Raw genomic sequence first — 19,311 nt, 5'->3', positions numbered from 1 at the left:
GTACGTTTGCTAAACTGCTAACCGAAAGCTTGACACTCCGTAAAAAAAAAAACATTCTTCGTCATTGCTTGTGGTGTCACTAATAGATTTAATTTTTTTTTCGTTAGCAAATGCTGTTAACCAGCTGTTGAGTGTTATTGTATGACTGATTGGAACTGTACTGCATTGTTTCGCCACAGGGTGTGCTGTCGTGTATTTTACGTTCGGTGTGAAGAAGAAGAAGAAAGTTAAAAGAGGCATTAGCGGCCTGTTCTCAACTTCTCCCTCATTGCACTTTGGCTCTCATGGAGAGCACGTTCGCTCATGTGTTCGAGATAAACGATAGCCGACGTGCAAAGTAGAAAGTGAGCTGTAAAATTAGCGAGCTTAGTGGCATGAAAAACGCGGGAGAGCTAAGTGAAGCTAACGAACAGCTAAGCGATGCTAAACGGAGCTAAGCGAAGCTAAATGGCGCTAAATGAAGCTAAGCGACTGATACTCAGTCAGTCGTCGTGGAACAGTCGATTGTAGTGCGTGTGTGTGGGGGAGAGATAATATGAATACAGCATTCAAATGGCTTTCTTTTTGTTTTGTTATTTGTTTGTTTAGTATGCTGACATAATTATACATGACGAATAGTTGGGGGTGCTGCTGGCTCTGGTGGCCCAAGCCCTTGCTTGTTGGGGCAAGGGCAGCTGGTTGGGGGCCTAAGGCGATCGCCTACTTCACCTAAATAGTAGATCCGCCTATGACCATCACTCACAAAGTGCCACCGCTGTTACCAAATAACATGTGTGAACTGGGAATTCAAAGATGATAATAATAAATAATAATAAATTTTATTTTGTATTTATTATTATTTTGTGTTATTTATTTATATATTTATTAATTTTTTTTTACCTGTCCTGTTCAGCTGATTGACGCGGAGGATGGAAATCTGAGTGTCCGATTGCTTTAAACAGTTTTAATGTGGAGTATGACATACTTCCTTTGTGATCGTCATGATTGTCATTCAATGTGCCACGTTTATTAAGAGAGACCAGCGAACAGGAAGGAGTTATTGGTGGACAGAAGAAAAGAGACAGAGGAAGCACAAACAACGACAAGAAATGCATTGGATGCCTACAAGACCAAAAACCAAGAAAAATCCACTCACCCACTTTACGAAGCTCAAAAGACGTCTCAAATTGGTGTCCAGCCGCCAGGAGCAGAACAGCGTAGTTAATGCCAGAGTGCAGCGTTGGCTCCGACTCAAAGCCCATTTTAAACCTCAATAGACGAGGACAAATAACTTTAATAAATATGAGTCATCCGAGAAATGCATCATCGAAATTCCCAAGCATCTCAGATCTTAAGTAACAGACGACTTTGCACTGCGCCTGCAGCTTCTTGAAGCACTTCAGTTGGAAATTGCAATTACAGCTATATTGATTTGGAGGGCACAAAATGACAGAAGCATTTATCTAATGAGTAATATGTTCATCTAAGGGAATGAATGTTATTAGGAACCGCTGCCTCATTGTGACAGGCCAATAAGCTGGGACTCCCTGTAATAGTTCAAGAGATATATGAGAACACGCATGTTGATTTTTCCCCCCTCCTAGCTCTGCTACTAAGTTAGCTCATATTGGATTTTCTATTCACATTTTTACCACCAATATGGAATCACGGGATTGCAAAAATTAAATGAATAAATACAGTGCCTTGCAAAAGTATTCGGCCCCCTTGAATCTTGCAACCTTTCGCCACATTTCAGGCTTCAAACATAAAGATATGAAATTTAATTTTTTTGTCAAGAATCAACAACAAGTGGGACACAATCGTGAAGTGGAACAACATTTATTGGATAATTTAAACTTTTTTAACAAATAGAAAACTGAAAAGTGGGGCGTGCAATATTATTCGGCCCCTTTACTTTCAGTGCAGCAAACTCACTCCAGAAGTTCAGTGAGGATCTCTGAATGATCCAATGTTGTCCTAAATGACCGATGATGATAAATAGAATCCACCTGTGTGTAATCAAGTCTCCGTATAAATGCACCTGCTCTGTGATAGTCTCAGGGTTCTGTTTAAAGTGCAGAGAGCATTATGAAAACCAAGGAACACACCAGGCAGGTCCGAGATACTGTTGTGGAGAAGTTTAAAGCCGCATTTGGATACAAAAAAATTTCCCAAGCTTTAAACATCTCAAGGAGCACTGTGCAAGCCATCATATTGAAATGGAAGGAGCATCAGACCACTGCAAATCTACCAAGACCCGGCCGTCCTTCCAAACTTTCTTCTCAAACAAGGAGAAAACGGATCAGAGATGCAGCCAAGAGGCCCATGATCACTCTGGATGAACTGCAGAGATCTACAGCTGAGGTGGGAGAGTCTGTCCATAGGACAACAATCAGTCGTACACTGCACAAATCTGGCCTTTATGGAAGAGTGGCAAGAAGAAAGCCATTTCTCAAAGATATCCATAAAAAGTCTCGTTTAAAGTTTGCCACAAGCCACCTGCGAGACACACCAAACATGTGGAAGAAGGTGCTCTGATCAGATGAAACCAAAATTGAACTTTTTGGCCACAATGCAAAACGATATGTTTGGCGTAAAAGCAACACAGCTCATCACCCTGAACACACCATCCCCACTGTCAAACATGGTGGTGGCAGCATCATGGTTTGGGCCTGCTTTTCTTCAGCAGGGACAGGGAAGATGGTTAAAATTGACGGGAAGATGGATGCAGCCAAATACAGGAACATTCTGGAAGAAAACCTGTTGGTATCTGCACAAGACCTGAGACCGGGAAGGAGATTTATCTTCCAACAGGACAATGATCCAAAACATAAAGCCAAATCTACAATGGAATGGTTCAAAAATAAACGTATCCAGGTGTTAGAATGGCCAAGTCAAAGTCCAGACCTGAATCCAATCGAGAATCTGTGGAAAGAGCTGAAGACTGCTGTTCACAAACACTCTCCATCCAACCTCACTGAGCTCGAGCTGTTTTGCAAGGAAGAATGGGCAAGAATGTCAGTCTCTCGATGTGCAAAACTGATAGAAACATACCCCAAGCGACTTGCAGCTGTAATTGGAGCAAAAGGTGGCGCTACAAAGTATTAACGCAAGGGGGCCAAATAATATTGCACGCCCCACTTTTCAGTTTTTTATTTGTTAAAAAAGTTTAAATTATCCAATAAATTTTGTTCCACTTGACGATTGTGTCCCACTTGTTGTTGATTCTTGACAAAAAATTAAAATTTTATATCTTTATGTTTGAAGCCTGAAATGTGGCGAAAGGTTGCAAGGTTCAAGGGGGCCGAATACTTTTGCAAGGCACTGTAAATGAAACAAAACATAAAAGTATATTTTGTCATTGACTTTTACTTTTTGTCATTGAAAAACATACAAAAAACATGTCAATTTTTATCAATGAGTTTTTCTTTCTGTCATTGGAAAACACACACACAAAAAAACAATGGCAATTTTTGTCATTGACTTTGACTTTCTGTCAGTGGAAAACAAACGGAAAAAACAATGGCAATTTTTTTCTTGGGCTTTTTCTTATCGTTTGTCATCGTCATTGTCTTTGCCTTTGCTTTTACCGAAAGGAATGGTCTGTCAATCAGATGCCGTTGGCAGGGGCTTTCCAAACAGGAATAGTAGTCGATAGCTGATTACACCTAGTTTACCTGAAGGAAAGTGACGCCTCGGAACAACAGGGGGAAAATCTGTATCACGTGCGATTTTTGATTCATCATTTACAGTATTTGGAGAGATATGGAAAAAATCCCTTTCACAACTGCTTGGAGGAGCAGCTAACAGGCTGGATGGGTCGCCTCAGCCAACTACACTGTTATAAAGACAATCAAAATTTAATGCTGTCAATAACTAACCTTTTCCTCTTTGGAAAGCCCCTCCCAATTTCATTTGATTGACAGACCGTTCTTTTCAGTAAAAGCAGACGATGAACACAAAAGCAAAGACAATGACAAGCAAAATAGAAAAGGCAAAGACAAAGAAAAAAATTGCCATTGTTTTTCCGTTTGTGTTTTTCAATGACAGAAAGCAAAAGTCAAAGACAAAATACACTTTTATATTTTCATTAATTACCGTATTGGCCCGAATATAAGACGCTCAGATTATAAGACGACCCCCCCTTTTTCAAGACTCAAGTTTCAAAAAAGACTTTTTGAACACCAAATTAATTTTTATACCGAAAATAATTACAGTTCATCCGAAACAAACGATTATAACAATATATTTGAGAGAAAAAGCATGTAATTTTGCCTCATTCAAATCTTAATATCTGAACATTTAAATATGTAAACTAAAGTGCAATCAATCATAAATGAATGGCTTCTGGTTTTTGAAATGTAAATAAACAAATCTATTGTAATAAAACAACAAAATTGCAATGACTGCATTAACCATCAAAGTGAAGTCTAACTGTAACTGTAGTCTTGAAACAAATCTGAATAAGAAAAAACATTGCAATAAAATAACGCAAAATGGTTAGACTTGAGAGTCGCCGAGATCTCTCATGACTGAATATCGCTTCAATGATATCTGGCGCCATCTAGCGTCGTGAATGGGGACAGTAGCTGAGATCTGTCATGACAGAACATCGCTTCAATGATATCTGGCGCCATCTAGCGTCGTGAATAGGTATAATGTCTAGACCGCGAATATAAGATGACCCCCTCTTTTTCAGTCTTATTTCAATGCAAAAAACACCGTCTTATATTCGGGCCAATACGGTAATTAATTTATCCATTTATTTATATACCGTATTTTTCGGACTATAAGTCGCAGTTTTTTTTCATAGTTTGGCTGGGGGTGCGGCTTATATTCTGGAGCGACTTACGTGTGAAATTATTAACACATTATTATATCATTTCAGCATGTTATTTTGGTGTTTTGGAGTGAGACTGATGGTTTGGTAAACTTGTTAGCATGTTCTTTATATATCTGAATAACTCTTAATAGCTATGTTACGTTAACATACCAGCCACGTTCGCATTTTGTTGTTCATGCGTCATGTAACATTATCATACTGTAAACTTATTCAGCATGTTGTTCTCTATTGTATTTTTATTTTAAATTGCCTTTCAAGATGACATATCAGTTCTATGTGTTGGATTTTATCAAGTACATTTCTTATACTTTCTTAGACTTATACTTTGGCGTTGCTTATATATATTTTTTTCCGTCTTCATTACGCATTTTTGGGCTGGTGCGACTCATACTCAGTTGTGACTTATGTCCGAAAAATACCGTATTAATTTTTTTTTTACATTTTGGTACTCCTGTGTTTCCATACACCAAAGCCAAAACTTTAAGATGCAAAGCATATATCTCGGAAATTTGCGGATGTTTTTGTTGCACCCTAAGTTGTGTTTGAGCATGCTTTTATTAGCGAACAATAAGAAGCTTTGAGAAAGCAGCTAAAAAACATATACCCAAAAGTTGTCTGTTTTGAACAGCTTTCACAATGTCTATAGATATCGATAGGCTGCAAAATGCAGTTACATGACGCAACCCCCAATTGTACAACTTCAGAGTAAAAAATCAGAAGAACTAGGCAGTATGTCAAAGGGATACATCATTTTAAGCATTGTGATTTCCTTGCAATTGTCTCAAGAACAAAGTTCCGCAAATGTGACAATGTAGCTCAATTCTGAGTAACTGTTTGATGATGCAATGCACAGACGCGCTAACTTTGTCTCGCTCACCAGTGTGTTCCTCTGTCTCTGCTTTCAGTGTCAGCGAAATGCGATTCCAGGAACACGTCCTTGTAGATGCGCCCTACCAAGCAGTAGATATCCGAAGCCACCTGTTCCTCGGCCTCCACTAGGGGCAGCATGATGTCCAGGGCCTTATGTCGGTCGCCTGGCTGGTTCCTCCTGTGCACAAACGCCAGGTAAAAGCACATACTGTAACAAGCATGCAGAGGTGGGTAAAATGGACCATTAAAATGGTCACTTTTAAACAACAGCTAGAATCCATAAGATATTTATTAAAGATAAGGAATATACTGTATTCATGTTTCAACCACTTTTAATAGTGTCATGGCTGTCTTACAGCAACACTTGGTAACTTTTCAGTTTCTGTCAATTTTAGCGCCGCCGGTGGACAAAAGCGGTAGTGTTTTGCCTTAAAGATAACTGCGTTTTCCATGAGGACCAGCATGCACCGTAAAATCGCCTGCAGAGGGATTAAACAACATTTCTGTTTGCAACGGCTGTGTGAAGGATGAATAGTAATAAGGTAATGAATCCAGTTGTGGCTAAACAATAGCATATGACGGTTAGCAACTGTGTGGCTAACCCCCACCCTACCCAAACTTGCCGCACTGATAAGTTCGGTTGTTTGAGCGTCACGCCAGCGAGTGAAAGCCGGCCAATGTTTATTCTGTATATCCTGGTAGCCTCCCTTTTTTGTCCTTCTCAGACAAAAATTTTTGTCTTTTTTTGCCCTGTCATCTTTGCATCTGCCATCAGAATTCACGCAAAAGCGTTTGCATCGACTTTATAATGAATGGGGAAAGGGGGAAGTGATATATGCCGTAAAGCAGTCGCCACATTTGTAGTTTTTTTTTTTGTGTTGCAGGGTTCCTGCCACCCCCTTCAAAGTTAATTAGTGCCAGTGAAAGCGATATAGACCCCCCTCAAGATAAAAAAAGAGGTGTCATTCAATTGGTTGTCAGTCGACATATTACCACAAATGCTATGAAAATATTCTATAAAGGTTGAAAAGTTACATAGTGTTTCTTTAAAGCTGCAATATAAATTAGGGCTGTCAAAATTATCGCGTTAACGGGCGGTAATTATATTTTTAAATTAATCACGTTAAAATATTTGACGCAATTAACGTACATGCCCCGCTCAAACAGATTTAAATGACAGTACAGTGAAATGCCCACATGTTAATTGTGTTTTATGGAGTTTTGCCGCCCTCTGCTGGCGCTTGGGTGCGATTGATTTTATAGGCTTCAGCACCCATGAGCATTGTGTAAGTAATTATTGACATGAACAATGGCGGGCTACTAGTTTATTTTTGGATTTAAATCTTTACAAATTTTATTAAAACGAAAACATTAAGAGGGGTTTTAATATAAAATTTCTATAACTTGTACTAACATTTATCTTTTAAGAACTACAAGTCTTTCTATCCATGGATCGCTTTAACAGAATGTTAATAATGTTAATGCCATCTTGTTGATTTATTGTTATAATAAACAAATATAGTCCCTATGTACCGTATGTTGAATGTATATATCCATCTTGTGTCTTATCTTTCAATTCCAACAATAATTTACAGAAAAATATGGCATATTTTATAAATGGTTTGAATTGCGATTAATTACGATTAATTAATTTTTAAGCTGTAATTAACTCGGTTAAAAATTTTAATCGTTTGACAGCCCTAAAACCAAATGTGACATAAATCAAGAGCAATTGAGATGTGACCGAAAATCTGGCGCCGAAAACAGTTAAAGAGTTTACCACCGTGTGAAGAACCGTAGTACTCTTGTGATGACATCATCAAAACACGGCAAGAAGCTAAACTACTGGCTTACAGCCATATACTCTGCGGTATGGAAGTATTTTGAGGTATCAAAGAAATATAGAAATTATAAAACGAAGGTAAATATAATAAATTTGCTTCATCGCGGTTACACGCGGATTCTGAATTTGCTTTCCATTGATGTTCCGCACCACAGCGTACTTAAGCCCATGTGTGAGTATTGGAGTTTAATGAAGCGAACAGTATACAAATAGTATTTAAATGCATACATGTGCATTTGCTGTGGTTTAGTACAATACATGTATGGCACGACCACTTCCTCTTTTGCCACATTTTTTTCCCCGAGACGTTCACACCACCTCTGTCAGTTGCCATTGAATACGGGCGGGAGCGACTTTGCCCAGCTTTCTCACCGCTAGAACTCGGCCTACCTGCCTGGCTCTCAATTGATTCCACTTGTCGCACAAGAAAACACTGACTCTTATTTTAAGGAGTAGGAGAGACTGTTGTAAAGAACTTTCCACTTTCGGCGAGAGCGGAATAATTATTTTGTTGTTGTTGTGAACTACAGTTCCACACAAACGTAAATCGAGATCTCATTTAGCTTAGCAATTGGAGGCGTAAGAGCCATTTTTCGAGTGCCCCAAACTTCGAAGAAAGCACATTTATCAATGTTTCATCGGCCATGACGTGTGCGAACAGAATGCGATGACGACGCCAACACCAAAGCTAAAGGACGCTATCAGAGTCACTGCCGCCCGGAACACACCCTACCACAGGGTTTCAGAATCGACATCTTTCAAACTAAATTTCCCGAGCCTCCGGGGTTGTTGAACCAATGCCAAAGCAAAAGGCATTAATCAGAAAATAATGAAATCAAATAATAGAAATAAACTAGGCCTGCAAGCAGTACTGAACGGGCCCTTGCAGTGTGGCGCAACTAGGGCGTCACGCGAACTCGGACGGCACGCAGGTCAGGGTGGTGACAGATCGTCCCCTCTAATTATTTCATGAGAACCTAACACACTCAAAACTCACCTCTTTTTTTTTTTTATTTAAAAATACATTCACATACTTAGGAGAAAAAAAACAACATATTAGAGGGTCATACAAAAGGAGGCAACACTGAGCTGTGCAGCCATGCCCTTATTCAAGACCAAAATGAATCTTCTAATTGGTCCAATTCGACCAAGTGTGCCAAATTCTGTGGCTCTTTAAGCTGCCTGAGTCCCTGAAAAAATATACTTCCTTTTAATGGTGCACAAAGGGTCGTCACGGCAACAGATTAGAGAACAGTATTACAAAAGGTCGTGAAACTACAATGACCAACCTGAAAAGAACTGGACATGTATAAGTAAAATGATTGGCTTTCTGTTGCCACTAGCTGGCGCTGTATGGTTGATGTAAATGACCCCTAAATGATTCTTCAGGGTACAACTCTCACCAATCACGGGAAGTTTGGCGCAGATATGTTGTATGTCTGCCAAGGTATGATTGTTCAAAATTTGTGGCGAGACAAAATGGTCACAGTCATTTTCACTTTGCTGTTTGGACCCATTTTCACTTTGCTGTTTGGACCCTTTTGCTTCAACCCAACCCAATATTTTTCATCAGGATCTGAACACATGTCTTAAGGCTCCCCTGATGCAGGTTTGAGGTTAATTGAGTTTTTCCCTTGCGGGAAGAGCCCGTCTCGGAAAAAAACGCCTTTTCCCGTTCCCAGCAGGGTGCGCCAGGCCTAATGGGTAATATTTCAATGCAGTCGTGTTCAGGCTGGGATACCACACACACATGCCAGATATGAAAAAAGATTTAACCTTGTTTTAGGGAGTTATTAGTCATTTACTGAATTTGGCGTGTTGCCGAAAAAATGGCCGACTTTTGTACGCTGCCCAGGTCAGGTTCGTGAATGAAAACTCACCATTTTGAAAACTTAAGATCTCATAGGTCTCATGAACAGTCTCACCTATTTTGAGGAGGAGCCAATTAACTCCCTGGGCGACAAGGTCTCAAATGTGCACCCTGTAAATCGATGAAAATTTCACATTGAATCAAAAATACCAGATTTCCTGTTGGATTTGTAATATGGGTGAAAGAGACTTTTTGGAGCAATTTTTCACAATGTATCGACTCCCCAAATTTCATCGCTCCACGTTGAAAAAACCTAATGGAAGAGGTGTTTTTTTTTTTTAATTCAAGGGGGCGCCACTGAGCCATTTTGTTATGTTTTTCGCAATCTCGCAAAGTTATCGGAATTTATGCCAAGTTGCATGTATGTGCAAATTTTGGTGAGTTTTCGAGCATGTTCAGGCCTCCAAATTGGCCATTTCATTTGCCCTGAAAAAAAGAATAATAATCCTTTGCATTACAATAGGACTCTCACGCCAGTTGGTGCTCAAGCCCTAATAAGTAAATAAATAAAGAAAGAAATGAATTATATGCATGTGTATTTTCCAGCCTTTTGGCCAAGTGTTTCTGATATTTGGTTTTCGGTTTTGCTAGAATTTTGCTTTCAGTACATCCCTAGTCACAAAATATGTCCAGACTTGTACTTTAACCTTTATCAAAATGTTTGATGTTACATTGCTGCATGTGTAGGATCTTAACTGGAGAACATCCCAATACAAAATTACCGGTACCTATTGTTCTATGGTTATGCCAGTTTTATGTTGTTGGAAATTTATTAGTGTTTGGAATATGTCACGCAATGACTCTCCCTTTTTCCTGTTTGAGAATGAAACATAACATCACCCACCTGTAAAGGGCCGGTCAGTGAAACCCGAAACATAGTTCAACTTGGAAAAGTTCCAAAATGTTGCCAAATCTTAGTCGCATGCGTCACTGCTGTTTGAGGTTGCTCGTTGCACACGCACGACCACAGAGAAAGCAGCATAAAAGGGTTGGGACCTCTATTTGTCTCTTGATATGATATGTACGTATACAGTATATGAGTAATTCTGCTGGTTTAAAAGATGACATCATACTTTCATGATAACTAACATCTCACAAATCAAAGCACATGTTTGTATTATTTTTGCTCTTCTCACAAAAATGACAAAAACTGAACACCAAAATCTAATATCCTTTAAACAGCATTACCACATATCTGAGATACATAATGCTCTTACATGATTCAGTGGAACGTACAATGGCTTGTTTGTGTGCATCATGCAAATGAGTGTGGGTGCAGCTGCTTTCACTTTTATAATATCTCACTATTCAGGGAAGTTGCATGTTGCAGAAATGCATCTGAAGGAAGAATGTGCTTGATCACTTTTTATTTTGGAGTAAAAAGAGGAGACAACTGTCACACTTATACTATAGAAAACCTGCTTTAAAAATGAATTGAAGTGAATAATAATCTTTAAAGGGCTTGTGTTGTGTGTTTCAGTCAGTCCTGTTATGAATTAATTATTGCTGCAACAATTAATCGATTAACTCAAGTGATTCGATTAGAAAAAGGGTTAGAAATTTTTTTTGCTGCTTCAAGGATTCATTTAATTAGAGTGGCGTTGTAATGGTTTGTTTTGAAAGTGTTTGCATTTAGTTTTATTGATTTGGGTCGATACACTGCCCTCTGGTGGGAACAGTGAATATGACATAACTCATTTAACATGAATCCAGCTGCTCCCTGTTAAGACCAACATAAGCTGGGAAGTTATTATTTGAGCTAATGATTTTTAATGCATTCGTTAGTTTATAGTTTATAGCCGTTTTGGGGGGGATTATGTGTTTGAACCATTTGTTAAGAGTATTGTAAAAAAAGAAAAGTTTGCATGATATAGTCATAAGGTTAGGTTGTTTTGTTGTACTTAGATCCTCATTTATCTATTTTAAGGTCAGGTATTTTAATTTTTTTCTTTTTTTTTTAAATAAAAGTGTAATCCTGCATAGTTTGAAGAAACATTCGAGAATTTTATTTTGTATTCACATTTAATGCTCTTTTGAAAGAGCAATCTTAACAAGCCTTGTTTTACATCTCCTAAAATTGATTCTGCAACACATTAAATTCCTAATCCGATACCTCGATTATTCGAACTAATTAGATCAGGAGTCCCATCTGCCGCGCCACGGACCGGTACCGGTCCGCGGCGCATTTGCTACCGGGCCGCACAGAAATAATAATTTAATAACGACCGCATTCTGGCCGAATTAACCCTGTGCCCCTGCTTAACACACCAATATCCCTGTCTACTTTAGATATAATACTAAGGGATAGATTAAAATGTTGTCATAGAAATCAATTGATTGGACTGGTAGCAGTACATCTTGTTTGTGTATATATCTATGTGCGCTTGTCCTCGATAATAACGTATTACTAGGCCGCGGGCGCAGCACATTTGTTCCCGGAAATAATTAGCCCCCACACGAGCGAAGATGACTGGAAAACGGTTGTCTTTGGAGATATTTTTACGGCGAAAAGGGCACCTGACGAGCCTACAACCTCGAAGACGCACGAACTGCGAAGGAGTGGATTCGTGACCCGTTTGTGAATAAACCGAGTGATTCGAGCATGTCTGTGCAACAGGAGGATCAACTTGTAGAGATCGCAAATGACTGCGACCTTATTAAACATACATTTGAGACAACAACTCTACCGAGGTTCTGGATTTAAGTCATTCTGGAATATCCTGACATTGCTACAAGAGCATTGAAAACCTTGCTACAATTTCCAACATCGTATCTTTGTGAAGCGATCTTCTTAATTAATGCTTAACAGCAAGGCGAAGTCGTTAATGGTGAGAGCGGTGTGCAGTTGTTGTGTGCAGCTAACATGGCAGGATGTATCTGTGGAGAACTTTTCTACAAGTCCTTCCATGATCAACGTAAGTTAATATTCCTTTCTTTCAAGAAAGTTTGTAGTGTTTACTTTGGAATCGCTGCATTTGCGCATTTTGCGGCTATGTTTAACGTTACGCCCATGTGCAGAACCGCATCGTTGCAATTTTTGATGGGTTGCAAAATTTGTCAGAACACCGGTCCGTGAAAAAAAGACCCAAATAACACCGGGCCGTGGTGCAAAAAAGCTTGTGGACCCCTAAATTAGATGATAAATTAATCGACTACTAAAATAATTGATAGCTGAAGCCATAATATTAATGTACCACAACATGTTTTGCTACTGAACATTAAGTTAAATTTACAACTGTACAGAGGCACTGTGCTTAAAACAAAACAGCAATATTAACTGTGCATTAATTAAAGTTATGACAATAGATAATGCCTGACAAATAAACAGGTATTTTTGTTATTACAAGCTAGCATACCATCAATAAAGTCTTGAACCTTTCAGAACAAAAAAATAGCAAGACGTTCTATACATAGTTACATATTTCGACTGTAAAGAGTGAAATCAACTGCAAATTTTCTTCATTTTTCAGTTAATGTACAGTAAACCAAGAGCCCCGACACTTTCTAACTCACCTATTCAGTGCAAAGGCATAATGAAACTTCACATGTGGATGCGACACTAGGTCAAAGGTGGGAAGCTTCTCCAGAGTCTCCACCAGCTTCACGACTGACTCATAGTCCTACACAACAAATGAATATAGAACACATCATGAGCCACTTGACATCCGAGGACAATGGAGAGATCATCTGTCTCACCACTTCAACATTTGTGTGGCGCCGAACGCATTTTTATTGCTCCTACGTTGACTTTAACCAAAGAGTGCTCAATAATTCAGCGCAAGCTCAATACTCGCTGTCACTATGAATGATTCATGAGGTTGTGCGCACAGCAAAAGGAGTTTTAGAGGAATGCAGAGACGCTAAGGTAAAAAAACGAAAGACTAAACCAAAAGACAGTTTTGAGACATGCTTGTCTAAGAGCTTTAATGGTGCCTGCTTGAAAAGACGCAAAGGAATGTACCACTTACAATGGCATTGTTAGGATGTCAACTGTGGGTTATCTTTCGCTTGTTTGTGACAATTACCTGGATGTCTCTGTAGGTCAGTAGAAGGTTAATGACGATGTCCACCGAGAGGCACTCTACATTGTCCAGTCGTTGCTGTATTCGTCCCAGCTCGGCGGCCAGCTCTGCTCCGGTGAAGAGCTCACGAGCTTTACGAATCTCACTCAGAATTGTTTCACGAAAATACTGGCTGTCAGAAGAGAGGGGAAAGTGAGGTGCATCTTGAAGGTGTTTTATAAGGTATAATTGTATTGTGTTTTTTTCGCATATTTTATATATTGCACTGTTTTTGACATTGCAGTGATTGGTCTGCACTTCATCTTTTGTTTTACTTGTTGCAGTGACAATAAAGCAAATCGAATCTAATATAATCTCATATAATATAATCAAATTCCAATTTGTAAAAAACTGTCATGTACTGTATGTACGCATTACTTCAGCGAGAATGTCAGGCAATATACTAAATGAGTAAATGTCATTGCGGTACCATGTAAATTTGCCGTTTGGTGGCTGTGAAAGGTTTGACATCATGGAAATTTTCTATCAGGTGCTCAAAAACATAATGATTACAGTTTTGTTTTGCTTTCTTCCATGACATTCATGTCCCAAACCAGCCACACAATTAATACTATAGTTAGGTTTTACTGTGTTTGAGCAATTGTGCCTCTACTAAACAAGGTCATATGATGGAACTAGTGTGATTTGTGAAAGAGTTTAGCACCTGCAGTGGCAAAGTACAGTGAACTAAATTTATATGCAAGATACAGTATACTAGTATTTGTAGAGTTATAATCATTACAGTACATACAAGTATGACAACATTTTCAAGGCTACGACTACAATAAATAAAAAATATTGCAATATTGTGATAAGTGAGCATGCCTTGTTCTGTTGTGTGACTGTATGTATTAAGCCACTGCACAAACTAGTTCTAACCTGGAAATGCCATGATTACAGTAAATATTTGTATGAGACACACCTCTAGGGCAAACATTAAACACGTCAAATTAAAAATATAGCTATTTCCTTTTTGTCCAATAAAAGAACCATAAATGATAGCCATGGTAAAAGCTGTGCCTCTGTAAGGTCACATTACCTATTAAGGACTTCCTGTTTGAGAGAACAGCTTTTCCCTTCTATTGCTTCCTCAATCTCAAATTCTCTCACCTGAAACTTCAGGGTTAAGATGACCTTGCCAGTTTCTGTTTGGAGCGACTACTAAGCTCACAAACCGGATGCTTGAATGCTTCACTTCACAGATTTCATCACAGTGACTCAGCAACATTAAGAAGAATGATTTTTGCAGGGATATGTAACGAAGTAAAAAATATTGCAGCGTCTTCGCTGTACTTACTGGGAACTAGCCTGCGAGACTTTGAGAAGCTGGATGAAACGGTCCAGAAGAGGCCTGCAAATTGGCCCCAACAGCACCTCAAAACTGGGCTGCATCAGTTCGGTGAGACCCTTCATGAGGCTCCCCTCACAGCAGTACACTTTGTTGTGCGGCGTCACCATGTACGGGATGAAAGTGTAGTTGGCTGAGCAAGTCTGTCGGCACAGAACAAACAGTATTGTGGAATTGAACGTTTTAGGACTACTGTATCTCATGTATTATATGCCAAGATGAACCAAATTAGTCTTGTGGAGAGATTATGTTAGCGCTGCAACGATTAATCGATCAACTCGAGAAATTAGATTAAAAAAACAACAACCTTATAATCAAATTTTGCTGCTTCGAGGATTCGTTTAATTAGAGTGCCATTGTAATAGTTTGTTTTGAAAGTGTTTGCATTTAGTTTTATTGATTTGGGTGGACACTCTGCCTTCTAGTGGCAACAGTGAGTGTGACATAACACGACTAACATGGCTGTATGCAACTGCTCCCTGTTAAGGTCAACATAAGGTTGTAAGATTAGTTTGAGCTCATATGTTTGTTTATGTATTCATAATTAAGTTAAGAAGTATATTTAGATTATTTTTGTGGGAATTTGTGTATGAACAATTTATTCAGAGCATTGTCAAAAAAAAAAAAAAAAAAGATTGCATTTTATATTATTTAAGCTAGCGGACTTTTGCTATGCAATTTAGCCAATTGTTCTTTTGTTGTACTTAGATCCTTATTTATATTTTTATACTATCTGAAGCGAAGCTAAAGCATTTTAATTAATGCATTTATTGCTCCTTTGAGACAAATCTGCATAGACTGAAGAAACACTCAGGTACAGTTTTTTATTTCACACTTTCAAAAGAGCATTAAATGCTAATGCTATCTTGGCAAGCCAAAATAGATATTATTGCAAGCATAAACACTTGTTTTTTTGTTGTTTTACATCTCCTAAAATTTATTTTGCAATGCATTCAATGTTCATAATTCGATTATTCGAACTAATTAAATGATTATTCTAATTATTTAAATAATCCATAGCTGCAGCACAAGTTTATTTAATGTATTACAGTGTTGCTCATTCGCAAAACTTCTACTAGTGCTGCCATTATGCCAAAATACTTATGACATCAGTATCATTACTTGCATAAAGTACCTTGATAGTGGTACCATAAAAAAAACATTTAAAGAAAAAAAAGACAGACATAAAAATGTTAAATACAGTGATCCCTCGTTTTTCGCGGTTAATGGAGACCAGAACCCGTCGCGATAAGTGAAAAACTGTGAAGTAGCGCCCCAAATTTTTTTTTTTGGGTGTTTAATGAATGTATTCAGATTTAGCAGCATGTTTTTTTCACTTTCACTTTTTTTAGCATGTTTTTTCACTTTTTTCCCAAAGCATAATAAATTTTTTATATATATATATATATATATATATATATATATATATATATATATATATATATATATATATATATATATATATATATATATAATAAATGTTTTTTAACCACTTCAAATGTAGCAATTATAATAAGTTTTGAACATGTTACTGTCCCACCAAGTTATTTTTAAACAAGAATAAAGTAAATAAAATGCTTGGCTTTATTAAATGCTTCATTGAGTAGTCCACTCAAATCCACTCAAGCAGCTCACTTATACAGAATGAGTTAACACAGCAACTTATTAACAAGTTAAACGATGACTAACGCATGCGGATCAAACCTTAACTGTCTGTCAGTCATTGTTAACTTTAATAAGCAGCACAAGTGCACTGCCTGACCAACAAAGAACAGGGAAAGGGATGGAGGGAGAGAGAGTGAGACTACGCGATCGGCTCGGACAGCTCATCCGTATTTTTAAAATAATTTTTTTAATTGAAAAAAAAAAAAAAAAAAAATCCGCGATGGACTAAGGGCGTGAGGTTCGAAGCGCGAAGTAGTGAGGGATTACTGTACTGTGTATCCATATGGCCAAATTCAAAATATATACAGTATACCGTAATTTTTGGACTATAAACCACTACTTTTTGCCTCCACTTTGATCCCTGCGGTTTATAGTAGAGTGCGTCTACTATGTGGATTATGCAGGCCAATAAATTGTATGTCTTTATTAGGGTTGTTAGAAATATTGAATTGTATTGATACAGAAATGTTATATCGTGATACGATATTTGATTATTCAGCGATCTATTGGTTTTTGAGCTACCACAGGTTAAGAGAATCTTGTTGTCATATGGTAAATTTGATGCTGCACGACTGTGGATAGTAATGGAGGATATTTTTTCCTTTCTCCGTCTTAACTCATTTGCTGCCGTTGACTGCGCATAAATGTTCAGTCAATTTGAAGTGGTAGGATTTGTAGCGAATGAACATTTATTCACTGCCAACCTCCTAGTTCAAATACATTGGACGTCTAATAGTCATTAACTCTTTTAAAGAGTTTAATTTTTCATGTGCCACAAGACTGAACATTTATCATTGTCCAATTGCACTGAAAGCGTTCCTAAAAAAAACAAACATTACATGTTTTTAAATGGTATTGAGTATTTTTTTAATATAGCTATCAAGTTGAAAATATTACAGTATCGCGACGACAGTAGTCTAAAGGTGTGACTATAGCTGTGGCTTATCGTCCTGTGCGGCTTATACATGAACAAATAGTTTTCTTGTCAAATTTGGGTGGTGCGTCTTATAGTCCGGTGCGGCTTATCTATGAACAAATGCTGTTTTCTTGTCAAATTTGGTTGGTAGCGGCTTATAGCCAGGTGCGTCTTATAGTCCGAAAACTACGGTAAAGATATTCTCGATTAGAAAATAACTGTCTGGAATTGTTTTAAACTTAAGATTTGCATACATGAATATCAATGCACTGTATACTGTACAGTATAAGCATTTGTATATTATTATGAATGCACTAAGATGCATTTGATTTTTTTGCACTGAACAGAATACATTTGCAGCATTATTTCAAGCAAATTTCTTCCATTTGATTACCAATGACTCAATATTGCGTTAATAGACGGCAGTTTGTTGTGCTCTAACTTTGCTACAAATATGCAAATACCTACCGGCAGTCAAGTATCACTAGTTTGAAACAAAATATAACAAAATAATACAAACGCAACTTCTCCATATGTGAAAAGAAGTCTTGGACATGTGTCGCAACCTATGACTCTTTTAGTCACAGTGTGTACAGTGGAATGAAAAAGTATCTGAACTTTTTGGAATTTCTCAAATTTCTGCATGAAATCGCCATCAAATGTGATCTGATCTTGGTCAAAATCACGCAGATGAAAATACAGTGTCTGCTTTAACTAAAACCACCCAAACATTTATAGGTTTTCATATTTTAATCAGGATAGCACACAAACAATGACAGAAAGGGGGGGGGGGGAGAATAAGTAAGTAAAACCTAAGAAGACTAAGAAGACTTAAAAAAAAATTGAAACCAATTTTTTATCAGACATTTTAAGTCAGGTATGTGCCCAATCACGGATGAATGGTTTAAAGCTGCCCTGCCCACTATAAAACTTGCACCTGGTAAGAAATGTCTTAATGCGAAGTATTGTCTGATGTGCATCATGGCTCGGTCAAAAATGTTTGGGTGGTTTTAGTTACGTAAAGCAGACACAGATTTTTCATCTGTGTGATTTTGACAAAGATCAGCTCACATTTGATGGTGATTTTATGTAGAAATGTGAGAAATTCCAAAAGGTTCAGACACTTACATACGACTGTATCTTGTTCCTTATTTAGACTGAACTATTTATTACTCAGAAAAAATATGGAACACTACTGATTCTGGTACCTCATATGCCTTCTAAATCCCATATATTTAAGATAAAGTATTTTAAAAATGTGTTATACAGTACATGTATAGGCTGTATCCTCATCAATTCTTTGGGGTTCATACTTTTGGCTAGACTGAGCCTAACATCATGCAAGTCAAAATTAGAACTTAAACCAACATTTCCTGAGGAAAGTTTTAAGATTACATTACTCTCTTTGAAACTTGGCCTACTGGAGGGAGTCTGAGCTATTTCCCCACTGAAGGCAACTTCAAGGAAATGAGGTGATGCTTGTGCTGAAATCACCACACACAATCGAGCGTTTGTAAGGTGCAGTCTAAACAGACAGCAGTAGCAGAACAGGGTGGAGGAATCTAAGTCAGACATCGCAAAACTTCCTAAATTGTGGAACTTCCTTCCAAAAGAAATACAAACTTAGCAACCATTCTTCCTGCTCACCTGATGAAAACCCCTTATTTTTCATTTTGCACTGCTGTAGTATTGTGTGTATATGGGATTGTTTGTGTATTTCTGTTTAATACATAAACAGTAGGATAGTTTCACCAGAAAGAAGAAGTTTCTATTTGTTTGAACTTCTCCCTGTCCTGCAGCTTGATGGCATGACCCTACTGAATAAACAAAGCCAATTCTAGCACATGTGGTGTTTACAGACAGGGAAAATAAAGATAAAGTAGCAGGACTATCTATTTGTACTTTGGGCACATGCA

General features: G+C 37.9%; 1 protein-coding gene across 2 annotated transcripts in view; it reads right to left on the bottom strand.

Moving 5' to 3' along the window:
- Positions 1–19,311, bottom strand: part of map3k5 (mitogen-activated protein kinase kinase kinase 5) — a 106,346-nt gene that overhangs the window by 50,851 nt on the left and 36,184 nt on the right. For both annotated transcript variants that reach the window (XM_057822390.1, XM_057822391.1), the window contains exons 4-8: positions 14,764–14,957; positions 13,431–13,599; positions 12,919–13,025; positions 5,700–5,870; positions 1,136–1,248 (exon numbers count right to left, since the gene is read on the bottom strand). In XM_057822390.1, the coding sequence (XP_057678373.1) occupies positions 1,136–1,248; positions 5,700–5,870; positions 12,919–13,025; positions 13,431–13,599; positions 14,764–14,957 (754 nt within the window). The remainder of the gene's footprint in view (positions 1–1,135; positions 1,249–5,699; positions 5,871–12,918; positions 13,026–13,430; positions 13,600–14,763; positions 14,958–19,311) is intronic.

The sequence above is a fragment of the Corythoichthys intestinalis genome, chromosome 19 (genome assembly GCF_030265065.1).
Source record: "Corythoichthys intestinalis isolate RoL2023-P3 chromosome 19, ASM3026506v1, whole genome shotgun sequence".
Lineage (NCBI taxonomy): Eukaryota > Metazoa > Chordata > Actinopteri > Syngnathiformes > Syngnathidae > Corythoichthys > Corythoichthys intestinalis.
This window is presented reverse-complemented; position numbering and strand designations above follow the sequence as displayed.